General features: G+C 42.7%; 2 protein-coding genes across 4 annotated transcripts in view; one reads left to right on the top strand and one right to left on the bottom strand.

Annotated features, from left to right (window-relative positions):
• The window catches only part of Gfm2 (G elongation factor mitochondrial 2), a 69,185-nt gene extending 61,017 nt beyond the window's left edge, over positions 1–8,168 (top strand). For all 3 annotated transcript variants that reach the window (XM_004643485.3, XM_023703658.1, XM_023703659.1), the window contains 5 exons: positions 2,833–2,971; positions 3,082–3,261; positions 3,846–3,961; positions 6,889–7,071; positions 7,659–8,168. In XM_004643485.3, the coding sequence (XP_004643542.1) occupies positions 2,833–2,971; positions 3,082–3,261; positions 3,846–3,961; positions 6,889–7,071; positions 7,659–7,787 (747 nt within the window). In that variant the 3' untranslated portion in view covers positions 7,788–8,168. The remainder of the gene's footprint in view (positions 1–2,832; positions 2,972–3,081; positions 3,262–3,845; positions 3,962–6,888; positions 7,072–7,658) is intronic.
• A 45-nt stretch (positions 8,169–8,213) lies between these two features.
• The window catches only part of Hexb (hexosaminidase subunit beta), a gene marked incomplete at its 5' end in the record, with an annotated part of 27,517 nt that continues 17,857 nt past the window's right edge, over positions 8,214–17,873 (bottom strand). The window contains 8 exons of the mRNA XM_012517423.1: positions 8,214–8,259; positions 8,973–9,077; positions 9,223–9,313; positions 10,377–10,551; positions 11,420–11,492; positions 13,197–13,283; positions 13,859–14,039; positions 15,769–15,898. Coding sequence (XP_012372877.1) covers positions 8,214–8,259; positions 8,973–9,077; positions 9,223–9,313; positions 10,377–10,551; positions 11,420–11,492; positions 13,197–13,283; positions 13,859–14,039; positions 15,769–15,898 — 888 coding nt within the window. The remainder of the gene's footprint in view (positions 8,260–8,972; positions 9,078–9,222; positions 9,314–10,376; positions 10,552–11,419; positions 11,493–13,196; positions 13,284–13,858; positions 14,040–15,768; positions 15,899–17,873) is intronic.

Below are 17,873 nucleotides of genomic sequence, written 5' to 3'. Positions count from 1 at the left end.
CTAGTGTCCTCTGCACTTGTTCTGGGTGGGCATTGGGTTTCCTCCATATGTTTCTGCGTTTGATTCTTTACTGCAGATGTTGTTAATTCAGGAATTTCTTTTTTTATTTCCAATCTGAGTTCCTCTATACCTTTTTGCAGCTGTTTCTTTATTTCAGAAGCCATTGATTCATTGATTTCAGTTGTGTGATTCCCAGTTTGTTCTGTGTTAGTGTCCTGTGCCCTTGTTATGGGTGGGTTTGGGTTCTGAGATTGCATTTTGCTCCTTCTCATTGTCATTTTGTGTAGAACTGTCTTCTGACCTTTGTTGTAGATGTTTGGTGCAGTTATAACCCTTAACACCTACTGAAGTTCAGGTGCAGATCTACAAAGTTTGGATTGATCCAGCTGTGCCTGGCTTGGGTCTGGCTGCTGTGCTCAGCTCTTTCCTGCTGCTGCCCTTGGGGGTGAACCTGTTGTGCCCCTCTGGCAAGATGTTCTGCTCCTGGACTAGCTGGGTAGTTCTGTCCCCTACACTTACTGCCGGGATTACAGCTGCACAGTTTTACCCCAGGCCTGTATGCCAGTCCTCAGCTGAGTCTGGAAGGGACAAGGTGGAGTAGGGGGGAGAGGCAGCTCTCCCACACACCGGGCCTGGGCTAGGACTGGATCTGGGGGTTCTCGGAACGCGGCAGAAATTTCTACTCAGCAGCTGGAGTGGGGGAGGTGCTGCGGAGTGGTGGGGGGCGTCCCAAGGGGGTGGAAGAGGGTCTCACCCATGCTGCGCCTGGGCTGGGACGGGTAGGTCCCGCTAGTGCAGGGTAACCACAAGTTTTTTGACTTTATAAAGATAAACTTGTTTAATGTAGAAAATATGAAATATTGCTGTTATGTTGAGCTGTAGGGGACTCAGATCAACAATTTCTGACATTACCAGTCAAGCAGAAGACCCAATACTATTATGGGCTAGTGGACTCTTTTAGAATATTTTGCTGAGTTAAAACACCTATAATATTCAAATAACGGAACTTAACAAAAAAGGGGGATACAGATGAATATCCATTTTGTATCTGTGTATTCAAAGTGGTTAGGATAGATATATAGTTACATTCTCTTAATGAATAGAGTGATTTGTTCTAATGGTGTTTGTAAATAGGATCTCAAGTCCGCATCTTGTACAGCAATTAACCACTAGGAAGAATATATGCAGTGTGTTAATTATTGAAACTGTCCTACCAATTTGATTTGAAACTGTCTCATTGCTATTTGTTTGTCAATAAATTTATGTGAAAAAAAGAAAATATGAAATGTTTGTTTCCCAAAATGCCAGCTAAATACAGTAGTATAATTTACTTAAATTGATCATAAAGCCTATAATAATAATTGAAACAGAAAATTATTTAAAAAGCATACACAGAGGGCTGGCAGGATAGCTCAGCTGACTAAGCCCCTGCTTAGGCAAGCACAGGGACCACAGTTTGATCGGTTTGATCCTCAGTACTGCATGCCACACTGACCCTGCCCTCAGGTATACTGTGCCAGTGACTGTTTTGGGTTGTGGTGGTGCACAGGTATAATCCAGTGCTGAGGAGGCTGAAAACAGGAGGATCACTATGAGTCCAAGCTGCATAGTGAGACCCTGTGCCAAAAACATTTAAAAAAAAAATACAAAAGATGAAAGAGCATGATAATAGCAGAATGATTCACAAAAAGTACCAAATAAAGAATTGAAGTCTCTTTTCTGTGAAAAGTTAAGTATTCTTCCCCACTTCTCCCCCAAACACATACTTTTAATGTGCTACATTATAGAGCACAACATATTTTTTCAAATATATATGTATATTTTAAGTTGTTTATTTATATACAATTTATTTTTCAACTTTATATTTAAAAGGAACAATTATATATCAAATAGTCCTTTTTAAAAAAAATGTATAATTACAGCTTATTATAGCCAAAGGACACAGATTAGAACCAACCAAAGGAAAAGGACATATAGAGGAGTCTGGGAGAGTTCCAGACTCAGTGCTTTCTTTGCCTTCATTTGCCTTTGGGTACAGAGCCTTGCCAACTTTCAGAGCAGCTCAGTGGAACCTCCTGTGCCCAGAGCTTTTGCTAGTCCTCAATTATGTAGTCTGTGGTTGACCCTTAGTCTCGAGACCTGCCATGGATTTGGGCTCAGACTTCAGAGCTGACCAGTTGTGTTCCGAAGACCACATCATGGATCACGTGATTAGGATGGTAGACAAAGCCACCTGGCAGACACTTTAATATTGCTCCAAAAAAAGATCAAAGTCCATTTCTTTTTGCATGATGGTACTTTTACATACTTCCAGCTATCCTGGAGGTTTTACTGTCCAAAACGCTGGAAGGTACTCAGGGTAACTGGGAAATGCTTTGTGGTTCTGAAGTGTTTAGGGAAGGTTATCTCCCCTCTTATAGGATATTGCCTTTAGCCACAGATGATTGCTGCTTATTCATTGAGGAAAGGCTTTACCCTTCTCTTAAAGGAACAGTACAGAAGCTGTAAACACGAAGTGTACTCAGTGTTCTACTGGCCAGAATTGGTGTTTATATTTGGGAAGTGTAGGCCTAGCTAGATGCCATTTGCCCAGATAACATTTGAACTATCATAAGAGAGAGGGGCCAAGTGCTTCTCTTTTAACTGATTTACCCCAATCAGAGAAGTAAATGGTGTTGGACATAGAAGTCTCCCCCCCCCATACACACACCCCAAAGGACTATAAAGCTCAGTTTATAATTAATGAAAAATTACATGGATATATTAATATTTATGCAGTGTTTTGCATTAAATGTATTTTTTTCCTTTGATATTTATTTTCCTCCTAACTAGACTGTGCTGTGTGGTATGGGAGAATTACATATTGAGATTATTCATGACCGAATCAAGCGGGAATACGGCCTGGAGACCTTTTTGGGGCCTCTCCAGGTGGCGTACCGAGAGACCATCCTCAGCTCAGCGCAGGCTGCAGGTAAAACACAAAACATGAGACCTAAGCTTGTCGACTGCATTTGTGCCAGTGATGACCCGCTAACACTTCTGGAACAAATCTTTGAGGTACTATATCCAATTGTGTTTTAGATACCTTAGATAAAACTTTAGGAGACAAACAGCATTTTGTGAGTGTAGAGCTGGAAGCAAGGCCAGGAGGGACACTATCCGTCACACCGGTGATCGAGTATGCTGAGAGTGTCAGCAGGGAGCTATTGAAAGACTCCCAAGCAGCTGTTGAAAATGGAATTCACAACGCGTGCCTCCAAGGTGAGGGCAAAACCTAGGGGAAGCGTGATAGCCCACTTGCTCGCTGCCTCAGAGTGTGTGTGTAGCAGAGTACTATATAAAGCTATGCTGTTAATATATCCATGTAATTTCTTATTGCAAACTGAGCTGGCTTAGCAGTTTTTTTGCACAGGGGTCGGTGGGCTTCTACATCCAGCACAGTATTTTTTTTTAATTTATTTATTTTATTTATTTATTTGTGTGTGTGTGTGTGTGTGTGTGTGGCCTGCTCAACCCACCGGGGGGCGGGGCTGGCTGGCATATGGTACTGGGGGATTGAACCGCAGTCCCTGTGCTTTAGCTAAGCTTGTTCTAAGTAGGTGCTTTAGACCACTGAGCCATCTCACCAGCCCCAGCACAGTATTTTCTGATTGGGATAAGTCAGCTACAAGTGCACATGCTAGTGACAAACTCAACGAGCTGCATCTCCAGCTTCCTATCAGTTCGTGCACTGCAGATTATTTCCATCTTTTCCTGGCTTCCCTGGTTCTTTCTCCTCCCGCTTTGCACTTTTGTTACTATTCACTACACACTGTGCCCTAATACAGTCTTTCTCTCTTACACAGGACCACTGCTTGGATCCCCCATTCAGGATGTGACAATTACTTTACATTCACTGATAATTCATCCTGGTACCTCTGCAACTATGATTTCTGCCTGTGCCTCAAGATGCGTACAGAAGGTACAGAACGATAGTGCTAGTCCTTCTAAGGCAGTTGTACTGTGTGGAGCACCCTGGCCTTACACCTGCTGTGCTTGCAGAGCCTGTTGCCATCCCTGCATCCCGAGTCTCACAGCAACATTTCTTAGCGTAAAGGATTTTAGAAATCAGTGCTCACACAGGTTGCTGTTACAATTCCCTCTGATTTTGACAGACAGGTTTCCTTCAGTAGTGTCTGTTTTCTCATCCCAGTCACACCCATTAGAGGCAAGGCTGGTAGATTACAGAAAGACAGATCAGGGTGAGCTTGGCCCTCATCTATAATGTGAAGATCTCACATTAGCTCCAGCTTTAGAGTTTGTTTATTCACACAAGACTGCTTTCCTTCAGAAACCAGCTGAGTTCCACTGAGTAACAGATTCAGAGCAATTGTCTGCTTCTTAAAGCATCAAGCATATGGTGTTGGTGTGGGTACCTGAGGAGGAGTCCCTCAGTGTCATGGATTCTACATCCTGCCTTAGTGGCCCCCGGCTGAATCGGACCGCAGGACTCAGTGCACTTCTGCTGATCCCATGTCCTCAGTGTACAGATGCCTCAGTCTCAGAGGTGACTGATTTTACATGAGAACATTGGGTTGTACACTGTTTTCTAATATGTGGCCTGATTTTGAGATCTGGTTTTCTGTAGTTTTATTTGAATCAATAATTATAAACAACCCAGCCCTTAAATTAAGCCGAACTGTCTTTTTCATTTGAGTTCAAATTTGTATTTTTGTCTTGCTGCTGAGACTGGGTATGGTGGCACACACTTGTAATCCTAGCACTTGGGAGGCTGAAAACAGAAGATCACTACAAGTCATATCTTGTAGTGAGACCGTGTACTAAATACATTTAAAAAATTTATATATATATATATATATATATATATATATATATATATATATATATATATATATATATATTAGGCGTGGTAGCCATGTGCTTGTAATCCCAGCACTTGGGAGGCTGAGGCAAGAGGATCACTCTTAAGTTCAAGACTGAACTCAGGGCTTCCAGCTTGCTAGGCAAGCATTCTACCACTGAGCCAAATCCCCAGCCCCTGTAGCTTTTTAGAAGTAGCCAAGCCTGGGGGTACATGCCTGTAAGCCCAGCACTTGGGAGGCTGAGGCAGGGGGATCACTATAAGTTTAGGACCAGTGTGGGCTGCATAGTGAGTTGAAGGCCAGCCTGAACTATATAGCAAGACCCTGTCCTTTTTTTTTTTTTTTTAAAGACCCTGTCTTAAAAAACATTTGATTAGTCTTTTAATAAAAAATATACTAACAAGTGAAAATTAAATTTGTTGTAGCCACACATTTAGATTTTAGTCTTACTTTAAATGGAGTACTCCTGACAGAATTCTGCCTACTCATCCATCGTGGGAGTTCCTGCTCTCTGCTTGCAAGAAGTTCTTGGTATTCATGGAGTTGTTGAGCCATTTGTGTTCTGCCCAGGAGGTCGGCACAAATAGGATCGTTTTGTTTCTTCAACTTAAGGGAGCTCCTGGTTTAGTAAACAAATTAAATATACCCAGATAGACAGTGTTAGAACAAATAGAGTATCATAAAAGCTGGGGATTGAAGAGGATTCTTAGAAATTCACATCCAAGCTATGATGATTTGGGCATAGGAGGGGACATCCAGATAGATAAAAAGGTCCCTTTAGTTGTAGTGTCAGAGGAAGACTGGGACATAGTGAAAATGTCAGAAAACTAAATAGGGTCTCTGTAGTAAAATGTTGAAGCACCGTGTTAAGGACTTGAACTTCATGCTGAGTGAAGATGGAGGTAGAACCCAAGTACAGAAGGGATCAGAATGGGCAAGAGGAGCTGGAGATATAGCTCAGTGGCACAAGTGCCTGCCTGGCAAGTGCAAGGTCCTGAGTTCGATTCCCAATACCAAAAAGAAAAGGTTGCAGAATGGGGAAGAGATAATCTTAAGCCTGAATCAGGACACCAGCAATAGGCATGGAAACCTCCCCTCACCTCACCTCCTAGGAAAAATGGCAGAAGGTGCATGCCTGTGTGCACTTCAAATGCCGCAGGAGAAAGAGGGGAGAGAAGAGTGGAAAAGAAAATACTGAGCTTGGTTTGGGGCATCTGGAGAGCCATGTGCTACTCAGATCTGCCCCAAAGCAGGCCAGAGCTGTACACAGCTAGAACAGAGGCTGGGCTGTGGGACGTGGCGAGGAGGCCACGGGGGTGCTGTGGAAGTGCTGCAGTTAGTCATGTTACCGAGGAAAAGAACATAAAGAGAAAGGGGGCAGTTCATTATTTTGTCCTGAAAGATACTTTCACTTACATGTCACATGACCTGTGTGCATATTCTTGGCTTTTGAAGTGTAAGATTCTCAACATATTGTTATGAAAAAAAGGGTTTTTTTGTTTTTTTTTTTTTTTAAAGAAATGCATTTTCTAAAGCTCTTTTACCTCCTGGACTGCCCTTGCTGGCCCATAGCTGTGATTATGTGAAGCAAACAGTGAAATTCTTGCCTTCTTACAAAATATGATCTCTATGGAAGGAGTTCAAGCTGGGGCCTGGGGCCTGGCCCTAGCTCAGTCCTTTAAGTGGCTGCTTCCACAAAGCTTGCCAGCCTCAGGTTGCTGTAGTTCGATCCAGTGGGCCAAAAGTGCCCTGAAGGCATTCGAGGAGCAAAAAAAAAAAAACAAGCTGGGGCCAGCGAGATAACTCAGTTGTCTAAAGCACCTGCTTAGGCAAGCTTAGGCAGATGCAGGGGACAGCAGTTTGATCCCAGGCACCACATGCTATGCTAGCCCCACTGAGGGCAGAATGAGTTCAAGCAGCAGACTTTCTAGAGCCCTGGATTTAAAGAGTATGACAATATTTTAGCTTTTACAGATACTCCTTTTTTCTGTAATAAAACTTTTACTTAACTCTCCACTCTCCTTAGGCCCTGAAGAAAGCTGACAAGCAGGTTTTGGAGCCTCTCATGAATCTCGAAGTTACAGTGCCTAGAGATTACCTCAGCCCTGTGCTAGCAGATCTGGCACAGAGAAGAGGGGACATTCAGGAGATCCAAGCTCGCCAAGACAACAGTGTTGTTATTGGATTTGTTCCCTTAGCAGAAATCATGGTAGGTATCTTACAGCTGAAACATACATTGCTTTTTGTAATAAAGGGGTTATGTACACCAGGTGAAAATAGTAAAACCCACGAGTTGTCAGGGCTTTGTATTAGAGAACTCATGTTAACCATCAAGAATTTGAACTGTTGGGGAAATCTGAAGATTGTAGTACCCAACAGGCCATATGCCCAAGTCCTAGGGCCATCAAGGTTGAGGTGCATAGTGAAATGTGGCACCAATCTGAAAGAGCATTTTCCCCCTTCCATGCATTTATCTCCTGCCAGTAGTGAGGCCCACATCACTCGCCAACCAGCCAGGCCTTCTGCTGACTGGCACCTGGCTACCAGCAAATAGCAGGACGCACAGTCTTCCAGTTGGCCAGACCACAGAGTGCATTGTAGCCTGCCTGCACTAGGCTAGGTTTTCCTGCTCTCCACACTTCTCACATCCAGTCTTTCCTGCAAAGACATTTACATGACCTGAAGGAGGCAGTATGGCCAAGCCTCATACCATGCAACGTTATTGGCTTTTCCTGTTAAGGACCAGTAGTATCAGCAGGAGAAATGTAACAGCCTTTTCAATGTTTTGATTATTAGGGTTATTCAACTGTGCTTCGAACGCTAACATCGGGGTCAGCGACTTTTGCCTTAGAATTATCTACTTATCAACCTATGAATCCACAAGACCAAAAGGCACTGCTCAACCAGAGAAGCGGTACAGCCTAAGTGTTCAGGCCTTGGAAGAGGAGAGAAATGCAGGAGCTCTGTCTGCTTCATTTTCAGGAATGGTGTTACGCACTGGGCAAATACATTGAAAAAACGAGATGAGAAAGATAAAACTTGAAAACTGAGGATGAGAACCTGCCCTTTCGAACTCACAGGAGACATACTCCTTATTTGTGGTCGATGCACCTGAGGCTTGCTCCTCTGTGATGTTTCAAGAGCAAGAAAGATGCCAGCCTTCTACAGTGATAGTTCAGTCAATAAAAATATTTAATTCAAAAATAACAGATCTTAATTTACATGATTTCAGAATCAACTTGATTGTTGTACAGACTACTGTGGTCTTAGTTTGCGTAATTTCAAAATAAAGTTGATTGTAGTAGATTACTGTGGCATTTTTCTCTATTTTTGGCTCATTTTTACATTTTCTTAGTCGCAAAATCCAACATAAAGAGGCTGGGCAGAGATTCCACGTCTGTAGACAGATAAACACGTAAGTTTTAGATCATTAAAGTGATGCAGGATGGAATTACCCTTTTATTTTCAGTAACTGTAATTTAAGCTGTCAAATTCTTTAATCTGACAGATGAGTATGAGTTATACTAGAATCTTATATATCTATAAAAACATTTTAGAATTTTTTAAAAAAAATAAACTAGGGAGGGCCTCATGTATGCTAGGTTCATGGTCTACTGCAAAACTGCGTTCCTGTTTCTTCCATTGTTTGAGACAGGTTCTCACTAAGTTGCTCAGTCCAGCCTCGGATTTGTGATCTTCCTGCCTCAACCTTGGAAGTAGCTGGGATTATAGGCATGTACCACCATACCCAAATATATCTCCTTTGCACTTGCGAAGATCACAAATTTGAGGCCAGCCAGAACTACGTAGCAAGACCCTGTGTATATCCTATTGGTGTTACTCTCATCTATAAAAAATAATTCCCAGCATCTCTGAACTCAAAACACTTGTTTTTTTGAGACAGGGTCTCACTATGTCGTGCAGGCTGGCTTTGAGCTTACTGTCTAGCCCAGACTGGCCTCGAACTCTCAGCCATCCTCCTGCCTCAGCCTCCCGAATGCTGGGATTACAGGCGTGCACCACTCTCCCAGCAAAGCACCACTTTTTAGGGAGTATTTCTGTTTATAGCAAAATCAGTGTTCTAGTTTAAAAAAATAAGTATGGTCTGACCTGAGCATTCTGCAGCGATGCCTTGATAGTCTGTCATAGGCATTAGTAAGATCTTTGACATCCTTGTCACTCCAGAGTCTCTCGCCAATAGCACTCGCCCGAGGCCTAAAATTGCAATCAAAGCAGTTTAAATTCATACAGGTTATCTTAAATATTTAAGGTATATGCTGGGGAAAGTCTTAGGCTTTACCTTCTCATCCAAGTAGGAAAGCACTAGGGTGTCCTAATTCAAGGGTTGTCACTTCCTTACCATAGTCTTGGAGTAAGATTAGTTGCATCCACATATTCTCCCCAAAGACAAGCTTCTCCACCAAGAACAAGTTTTTTCTGTTTGTCAGAACCTGTTAAAAATCAATTTATACATGTAAAGCAGTTCAAGCAGAGGCAGCACTGGTTGCACCTTCTGTCCTCATCCTAGAGCAGGGTTCCTCTCCCTTGGGCAGGGTTCCCCTCCCAGGGCAGCACGCTATTATTCCCACTCCTGGCCTGCAGCTCGCAGCGCCCCCAACGTGCACATGCTGTGCGGTGGACTAGTGCTGCAGATGCTGTCTCTGAGGTGCTAGGAATTGACTCTGAGCCTCCTGTGCTGGGCATGCGCCCTACCATTAAGCCACACCTCCAGTCCCTCAGTTTGGTTTTATGCAGTCTTTGTAGACACCCACCAGAACCTAATTTCTCCCAGTTCTTGGTAGTAGCGTGCCAGGAATTACAAAGTGGAACACTAGTTTGTACTTTGTTTTTAAATGGCTTTGGCCAATGTGCCGCCCTTCAGTTTCTACATCTCAGACCGAGTGCCTAACTTTTTTAAACATAGTAATTACGACCCGTTGATCATATTAAAATGCTTTTTAGAAAAAGTCATATCAATTCTCAGAACTGCAGTTCTGAAACTTAAATCACAAAATCCTTTTTTTGCAAAGGAGAATTTATGCTGAAGGCTGATATAAAAAGTGGACAGAACTGAGCTGTACATCAGTGGTAACAGCTTGCCTAGCGTGTGCAGAGCCCCAGGTTCTATCCCGAGCGCACACGGGTACGCATACTGCACAGGGCGGAGTGGGTAACGAAGGGGGTCTGTGAGCCGGAAGTACCCAGCTCAGACTCCATGCAGCCTCACTGGTTCTGTTCACGTGTCTTCCAAGGGTGACACAAACATCTTTCAAATGTAGAAAGCAAATGACAAAACTGATCATTGAAAATGGAGGTAAAATCTAAGGTGATCTACTTTTGAGTTTCTCTTACTTAGATAAGCCCATGGTTTGTTTTACAGAACTTAAAGTAATTTTTAAGTAAAATCAAGTATCAAACATAAAAGAATAGGAAGTAATAATCAAGATTAGATCTCCTGGGTGGGAGGTTTAGAAAAAAAAAAAAAATCAAGATAATGATGGTTGTGCCACTTACCTTGAAAATCAAGTGGTTCCACTAAGTAGTATTTTCTCCAGTCTTGCCCATAGCTAATTATATCTAAGTACCAAGGAGCAGAAAGGATCGCAGGGAAGCCAGATGCTGTGACTTGACTTAGTTCAAATGCATATTTTTCAATTTTCCATACTTGAATTATTGTGCCTGGTTGAAGCTGTTAATATTAGAAATTATAATATTAGGTTTAACAACTACAGTTGATTCATAAAAAAATCTAAGGACCATTAACTTTTTAAGTCAACATTTATTTGCAAAAGATCCTTTTAAAAATAACTTACGCATTAGTCTTATTAACAATCTTGTGTGAATATGAAACCAGTGTTTTGACGGTGAGAACAGTATACAATAAAGACATAAACCAGTCATCAGCTTTAATTAAAAACTAATAAAATAAAATGCCTGGTTATTTTTCCAAAACACAGTAATCCAAAAGCAGTGATCCCAATATTTTGTATATTCAAACTAAGAGAAAAAAGCTCCCCGTTGGCTAAAATGATTTAAAATACAAGTGGTATTTAACTGTAGTCAGTTTCATCTACTGGAAGCTTATTTGTATGTAAGACATCAAAAGATAATTACTAAACGTAAAATTTCCCATCAATTCCTAAAAGTTAAAATTCTATTGTTTCTGAAAAATTGTTTCAACATTTAGCACAGACTGTGTTACCCCAAATCTATGGCACAGACATTCTGAAGACCATTAATTTTCTAAGATCCTTGAAAACACATGTTCTTTCTTCCTCTTTTCCCTACGAATTAGTGCTATGTGCTAGTTACTGTATGTTTTCATTGCTGTTCAAGTTCCATCAGCCTTAAGATTGGTTGTCTTTTGCTTGCAGCACCTTTAGGTACAGTAAGCTCAGGCTAGGATCTGAACTGTAGTACCGGTTCTACCACACTAATGTTTTTCTTACTTTGGAACCATGAGGATATCACTACCCCCTTCCAGAAAGGTTGTGCCATTCTCGTAGCTCGATTTGGAGATTCCTAGTTGCCCCAGGTACAGTCTTCACAATTCTTACCTTGTCTTTATTATCAAAAACCTCTTGCCAAACAATGGATCTCTTGTTCATGGATGAAATAATAGCCAAAAGCCTGGCATTGCAACAAATTACAAAGTTAGTTCGTATTACACAGCAGTAACAACATTTAAAATATTCATATTTCTTGGGCTGGTGAGATGGCTCAGTGGTCTAAAAGCGCCTACTTAGGGGCTGGTGAGATGGCTCAGTGGTCTAAAGCACCTACTTAGAACAAGCTTAGCGAAGCACAGGGACCGCGGTTCAATCCCCCAGCACCACATGCCTGCCAGCTCCGCCCCCGGTGGGCTGAGCTGGCCACACACACACACACACATATAAATAAATAAATAAAATTTAAAAAAAATAAATAAATAAAAGCGCCTACTTAGAACAAACTAAGCCAAGCAAAGCACAGGGACCGCGGTTCAATCCCCCAGCACCACATGCCAGCCAGCCCTGCCCCCTGGTGGGCTGAGCTGGCCACACACACTAAATAAATAAATAAATAAATAATTTTTTAAAAAAATAAAATATTCATATTTCTTACGAAGGATTACTTGGAACCTTGAGAGGTGCCTTTCAGTGTAACAGGTCCATAGCAGAACCAGCTAAGAGTGGGTGATGACCCGAAGAGGGCTGCCTTCTAGCTCAGGCACAGAACCTGACAGTGGCAGGGGGTAGCAGTCATCTGCTTTGAGCACACAGGCAAAGCACACCTCTGTGACGGACGTGGCCTTGAAATGGGTAGGCAGCCCAGGAAAGTGGCCGGCAGCATGCTAAGCTCATTTCATGATTGTCTTAGAACGAGAGAGACTAGGGGCCGGGGAGATGGCTCAGTAGAAAAAGTGCTTCCCTGGCAAGCGCAAGGGCCTGAGTTCAATCCCCGGTTCCGCAAAAAAAAAAGAGATAGACTGGCATCTACTGCTGTATCACCTCGGCTGCATTTGACTGCTAGCTGACAGTCAGTCCACAACTACTAGACATGCAGGCTGAAATGGATGCTCTACCAGTGAATCAAAATGAATCACGACTGGTGCTGAAACTATAGCTTGCAGTCCCATATAGTTTTTATATGGTTACATTTGACACTGTTTAAAATATATATTTTTTAAAAGAATGTACAATTATAGGTGGCCCGTGAAGTGTAATGTATTTGCTCTCCAGCCTTTTATAGAAAAGCTTGCTAATCCCTAGTGTAAAGCAGCACAGTCCAGCAGAATTTCCTGCCACAATATTCTATATATCTGTTCTTTTCTTTTTCTTCTTTAGTATCAGGGATCGAACTCAGGACCTTGTGCTTGTCAGGCAAGCACTCATTCCACTGAGCTATCTCCCCGGCCCTATCTGCACTTACTAATATAGCCACACTGACACGGGGCTGTGGAATTTGCGATGTGGCCCATGCAAATGAGGAACTCAGTTTTTAACTTTTTAAAAATGTAGTTGAATACAACACGATGTACATAGCTATGGGTGTTGTGCAGCACACACAGGGCGCAGGAGAAGCTTCAGGAACTGACAAAACGGAGTGAATTCCAGGGATTCTGGAAGGACCTCCGGGGACCGTGAGCCGAGTTCCTGACTTCATTGCTGTTTTGGCAGCTACTGCAAAGTGCTCAGAGTCACCATGCTGGTCACTTAAAGCCACACACTTCTTTAGTGGCTTTTCACAACACTTTGCCAAGAGGTGGAGAAAAAATAAAGCACGGTACTAAATGACAGCTTAAACTTTTACCAAAAAAGCTTTGATAATAGTGGAAACATTCAGATAACTTACTTTTGCATATAGAAAGATTCTAGTTTTGTAAAATCGTGCCCAAAGCCTTTTTTCTTCATGAAACTTTGGATATTTGGATTTGATGCCCTTAAAACAAAAAAGTGATTAAAATTTCAGTCCTGCTTAAAGCAGTAGAAAGCACTAATGTCCACCGCACAGACCTAACTAGTGCAGTTTGTGGGGTGCATGGACCAGCTCCCGAGGAAGACTGGCACACAGTGACACAGCAAACATGCACTAATGAAAGTAATTATCTTGGTTTCTATGGCAACACGTTTCTACCAGAAGTCCACTTTTCATTTTCAGGGCTTTTCCTGCCAAAGCCCACGTTTGCAATGTTTCCAACCCAAGACTATTTGCAAAATCAAGTAATTTTTATCTGAAGAATCTTCCACACTTAATCTTTGCCCTCTTTCATGGAGGCATTCTCATTTGCTGTAGTCCTGTTCTTACTCTATTTCTTGCGCATTGTGATCCTCCTTCCACGCTTACACTTCATCACTCCACCCAGGTGTGTGCCCTGCATGGGAGGCCTCCAATGACCCAGAGGAAGCTCTTACAAGCAGAGTGTCCACCCCACTCTTCCCTTCTCCTGTGGCGCCCTCTACACCAACTCCAACTGCAGACATTTAAAAGAAATAAGAGTTTTGGAATCACCATACCAACAATCAAATTCCACTTCATCGCCTCCCAAGTGAATGAACTCATCTGGAAACACGTTACTGATTTCTTTGAAAAGCATAGTAAGGAACGTGTAAGTTGTATTTAGCATAGGGTTGATAGGCCCAGCACTGTTTGAAGGTATCTGTCCCTTATAACATGGAGTCAGAAGGTCTTTCTGACCTACAAGAAAAAAACCAGAGATATAATTTTAGAAAAGTGTATTAATGACAAAGACCAGACTCTGCACAAATGCTATAGACACTTACGCACTGAGGATGGTGGTGTACCTTAAACCCCATCATAACTGGAAAATGTTTTAAGTGCTCAACACACCTAACCCACCAAAAAACACTGGAGCACAGTGTGGTAAACTTGCAGCACACATGCCGCAGCAGGCTTTTATGTCACTGAAAGCTCTAAAGGGCTCCCCGTCACTGCTACAGCGTGTGGGTCGTTCACTCCCAAGATTGCACAGCTAGCCGGGAGGTGGGCTCCTGCACGCCTTTTCTGTGGAGTGTGTATCACTCCCACATATCACTGGCCTGGAAACAATCAAAATGCAAAGCATGGCTTACATTGAGTGCAAGTGACTTGGATGCCATCGCAAAGTCAAACTCTTAGGTGGAGCCACCGCATGCCAGGCCCATCTGAACTTTATTTTATTGAAGCCGTAAGAAATCGTATGCAGAAAAAGATAAGCATGTTTACCAAGAGTTACTATGGTAAGCTCTTTCACGTTAGCCCAGCAAGAATTGTGTTCTGAATAGTTTCTTTACCTGTCGTCTTTTTATCCAGCCTCAGATTTTATCCACTTCAGATATCAGTGATTCCCAAATCTTCAGTTTGCCCCAACTCTTTCTTGAGCTTCAAGCCATATATCAGATTCTTTGTTTGCTACAACTAGAAATCCTAGCAGCACTTAAGATATGATCTAACCAAGGCCAAGGCGGCTGTTTCCCGAGCTCCCTTAGTTCTGTCCATTATTTTTCCTTCCCGTTTCCCCCTCCTGGTCTAGCACTTCAGTCTCTTTCCCCTTCAACCAGTCATTTTCACAAAGGCTTTCCCCAACTATGACTCCCCTCATGCTGCTCAGCTGCTCAGAAGCTTGTGCTGGCTCCCAGGGAGTCCCTCATGAAGTGCGCATTCCTCACCCCCGAAGCCCTCTCTCTGCAGGGAGCTTTTCCAGCCATCTCTGCCATGAGTAGTGTGTACTAAGCAATTATAAATGCCAGGTCCTACACTACATGCCTCAAAAGAGTGACATGGAAGCTACCATTAACAGGCCTATTTTATAGAAACTGGAGATGAAATATTATATAACTGGTTTCTAGCTAGAAGCAGCAGGATGCAGCCTAAGAAGTGAACAGGGATACCAGATCCCAAGTTTCTGCTCACCGTTCACTAGTGCCTCGTGTTTGCTCCACTCTCCTCACACGTGTGCCTGTCACGCATCTCTCGCTCCACATGCCTTTCCTTGCGGTGGCCCGTCCACCAGAAACCCAGACACATTCAATGACCCCTCAAGGGCAGCACTTTAGTGCTACCTCAGCTATGAAACCTGCTTCTAAATTCCATTATTCTACTTGTTGAAATCATTACCTTTTCTCTTTTCCCCCGGCTCTTACACTTTAGGTAGCACCTAGACCCAGGGACTCGCTCACAGGAGACACATAGTATTCAGTTACATCTGTTAGTAGTGTGATCACTGTGCAAACCACAATTAAGAATAAAATGAGGGCTACTGATGTAGCTCAGTGGTATTGTGCCTGGCTGGCAAGCACAAGGTCCGGAGTTCAATTCCTGGCACTCCCCCGCAAAAAAAAAAAAAAAAAAAAGACAAGATGCCAAACCATAAGAGAGGTAGAAATCTCAAATGTTTGCTTTTTGCAGCATAAAACAAACTCCTTACCTTTTCCCCAAGACTGTGTATGTCCAGGGCTATCAAATTCTGGTATGACTCGAATTCCTCGTAATCGGGCATATTCAAGCACCTTACGGACATCATTTGGTGTATAAACGTGAGACAAGGTATAGCTTCCCTGTAATATGCAATTTAAAATGTACAATGATTTGGTCCTAGAAATTGTTGCCGTTCTGTTTGGGCTTTGATATCTGATAGCTAGTTTCCCTACTATCACAATGATTAAGTAATCCCATGTGATGATTCACTTTAAAAATAATTCAGTGCCATACTTTCAAGAGTAGGAAATCTATAGGACACACAAAATAAATTTTTGCTAAATCACACATGCTCAGGATGATAGGCATTTGGGGGCTTCTGTCAAATCATTGTATCGTAAATTCTTGGTATGTTTTGGGTGGAGCCCAGATTTTCTGACTGCTATTTTAGAAGCGTCTACTCTCATGCTATTTCAACTTTAAGAAAACATAACCAAAAAGAGGAAAAATACTCATCTCTAAAGGGAAACTTAAAAATACTTGCTCACCTCATTGACCTTAGAATCAAAATTTACCTACTACAGGGCTGGAGAGATGGCTCAGTGGAATAAGCGCTTCCCTTGTAAGCGCAAGGGTCTGAGTTCAATCTCCAGTTCAAAAAAAAAAAATTTTACCTACTACAAAGCACAGCTTTCGCATTTCACGACCCCTTTAATTGTTAGCACATTTTAAAAATCCCCCATATTCTGAAAAGTAGTTGACTCTAGGACTGACCTGTTTAAAGAGTACCTCAATATCGCCAGAAAAATTAGAACTAAAGATAAAGTTCCATTAACACGTTTAGCACAGGTCTGTCATTTGTTAGGCGGCTTAGAACATGGGGTGGTTCAAGCATGACTTGTACCTGGTGGCTTTGTATCAATTTTATTGGTCAAAAGCTGATAAAAGTGATTAGATCTAGGGCCGGCAAGATAGCTCAGTCGGGGGCTGGGGAGATGGCTCAGTGGAATAAGCGCTTCTCTGGCAAGCGCAAGGGCCTGAGTTCAATCCCTGGTTCCGGAAAAAAAAAAAAAAAAAAAGATAGCTCAGTGGACTAAGCGCCTGCTTAGGCAAGGCAGAAACCAGGGTTCTTGCCCCCCCATACCATGCCAGCCCCAACCCCCAGAGTACACTGAGCCTGCAACCGAGTCCGGGCATGGTGATTCATGCCTGTAATCCTAGTGTTGGGGAGGGTGAAAACAGGAGGATTACTACGAGTCTGAGCTACATAGTGAGACCCTGTACCAAACACATAAATGAAAAAAAATGATTTGATTAGTTTGTCGCACCAGTGGTACATGCCGCCTGATGGCACATCATGCGGGTACCACTGGTCACACAAGCCAGCAGGAATGCATTAAAAAGTATTGCTTTGGACCTTTCTCAGAGTATAGGCTGCCAGCACCCGACTTCTAACAGGGTCCTGAGCCTCAACCCTCTGTTTCAGATTTGTATATACTCAAGACCAGATGGAAATCCCAGCTTATGTCTTCACACTGAGGATGCAGTCTGCAAAGCCAAGGCCATAAGAATCTGTAGGACACAGACTCAGTCTCTTCAGCAGTAAAGTGTAAGGAAAACAGAGGTGAGGCCAGCATTAGAGATCTAATTAGCAGACACACTAAATGGCCACAGTGTGTGGACCTCATCAGTGTCCTAAAGCAAAGAAATGTCTTGTTAAAACCAAAAGGAAAAGTTACTTAGTAAAAGTGAAGGCCACTGTACTATCTACATTATTATTCATTTTTTAGCTGCAGTAGTGTATTGTGATTGGGTTTCTTTATAAAAGAAAGAAAAAAAAAAAAAACAAACGACATGAGGACATAGCTCAGTGGCACAGTATCTATCTGGCAAGTGCAAGGTCCTGAGTTTGATTTGTGGCATAAAAAAACAGAACTTTTTTGACAAGTGAGATGATGTCGGGGCTGGTGAGATGGCTCAGTGGTCTAAAGCACCTACTTAGAACAAGCTTAGCAAAGCCCAGGGACCGCAGTTCAATCCCCCAGCACCACATGCCAGCCAGCCCCGCCCCCTGGCGGGCTGAGCTGGCCACACACACACACACACACACACACA

This window comes from Octodon degus, unplaced genomic scaffold, assembly GCF_000260255.1.
Source record: "Octodon degus isolate 3935 unplaced genomic scaffold, OctDeg1.0 scaffold00177, whole genome shotgun sequence".
In the NCBI taxonomy this organism is placed as follows: Eukaryota; Metazoa; Chordata; class Mammalia; order Rodentia; family Octodontidae; genus Octodon; species Octodon degus.
The sequence above is the reverse complement of the archived record's forward strand: the minus strand, read 5'-3'. Positions and strand labels throughout refer to the sequence as shown.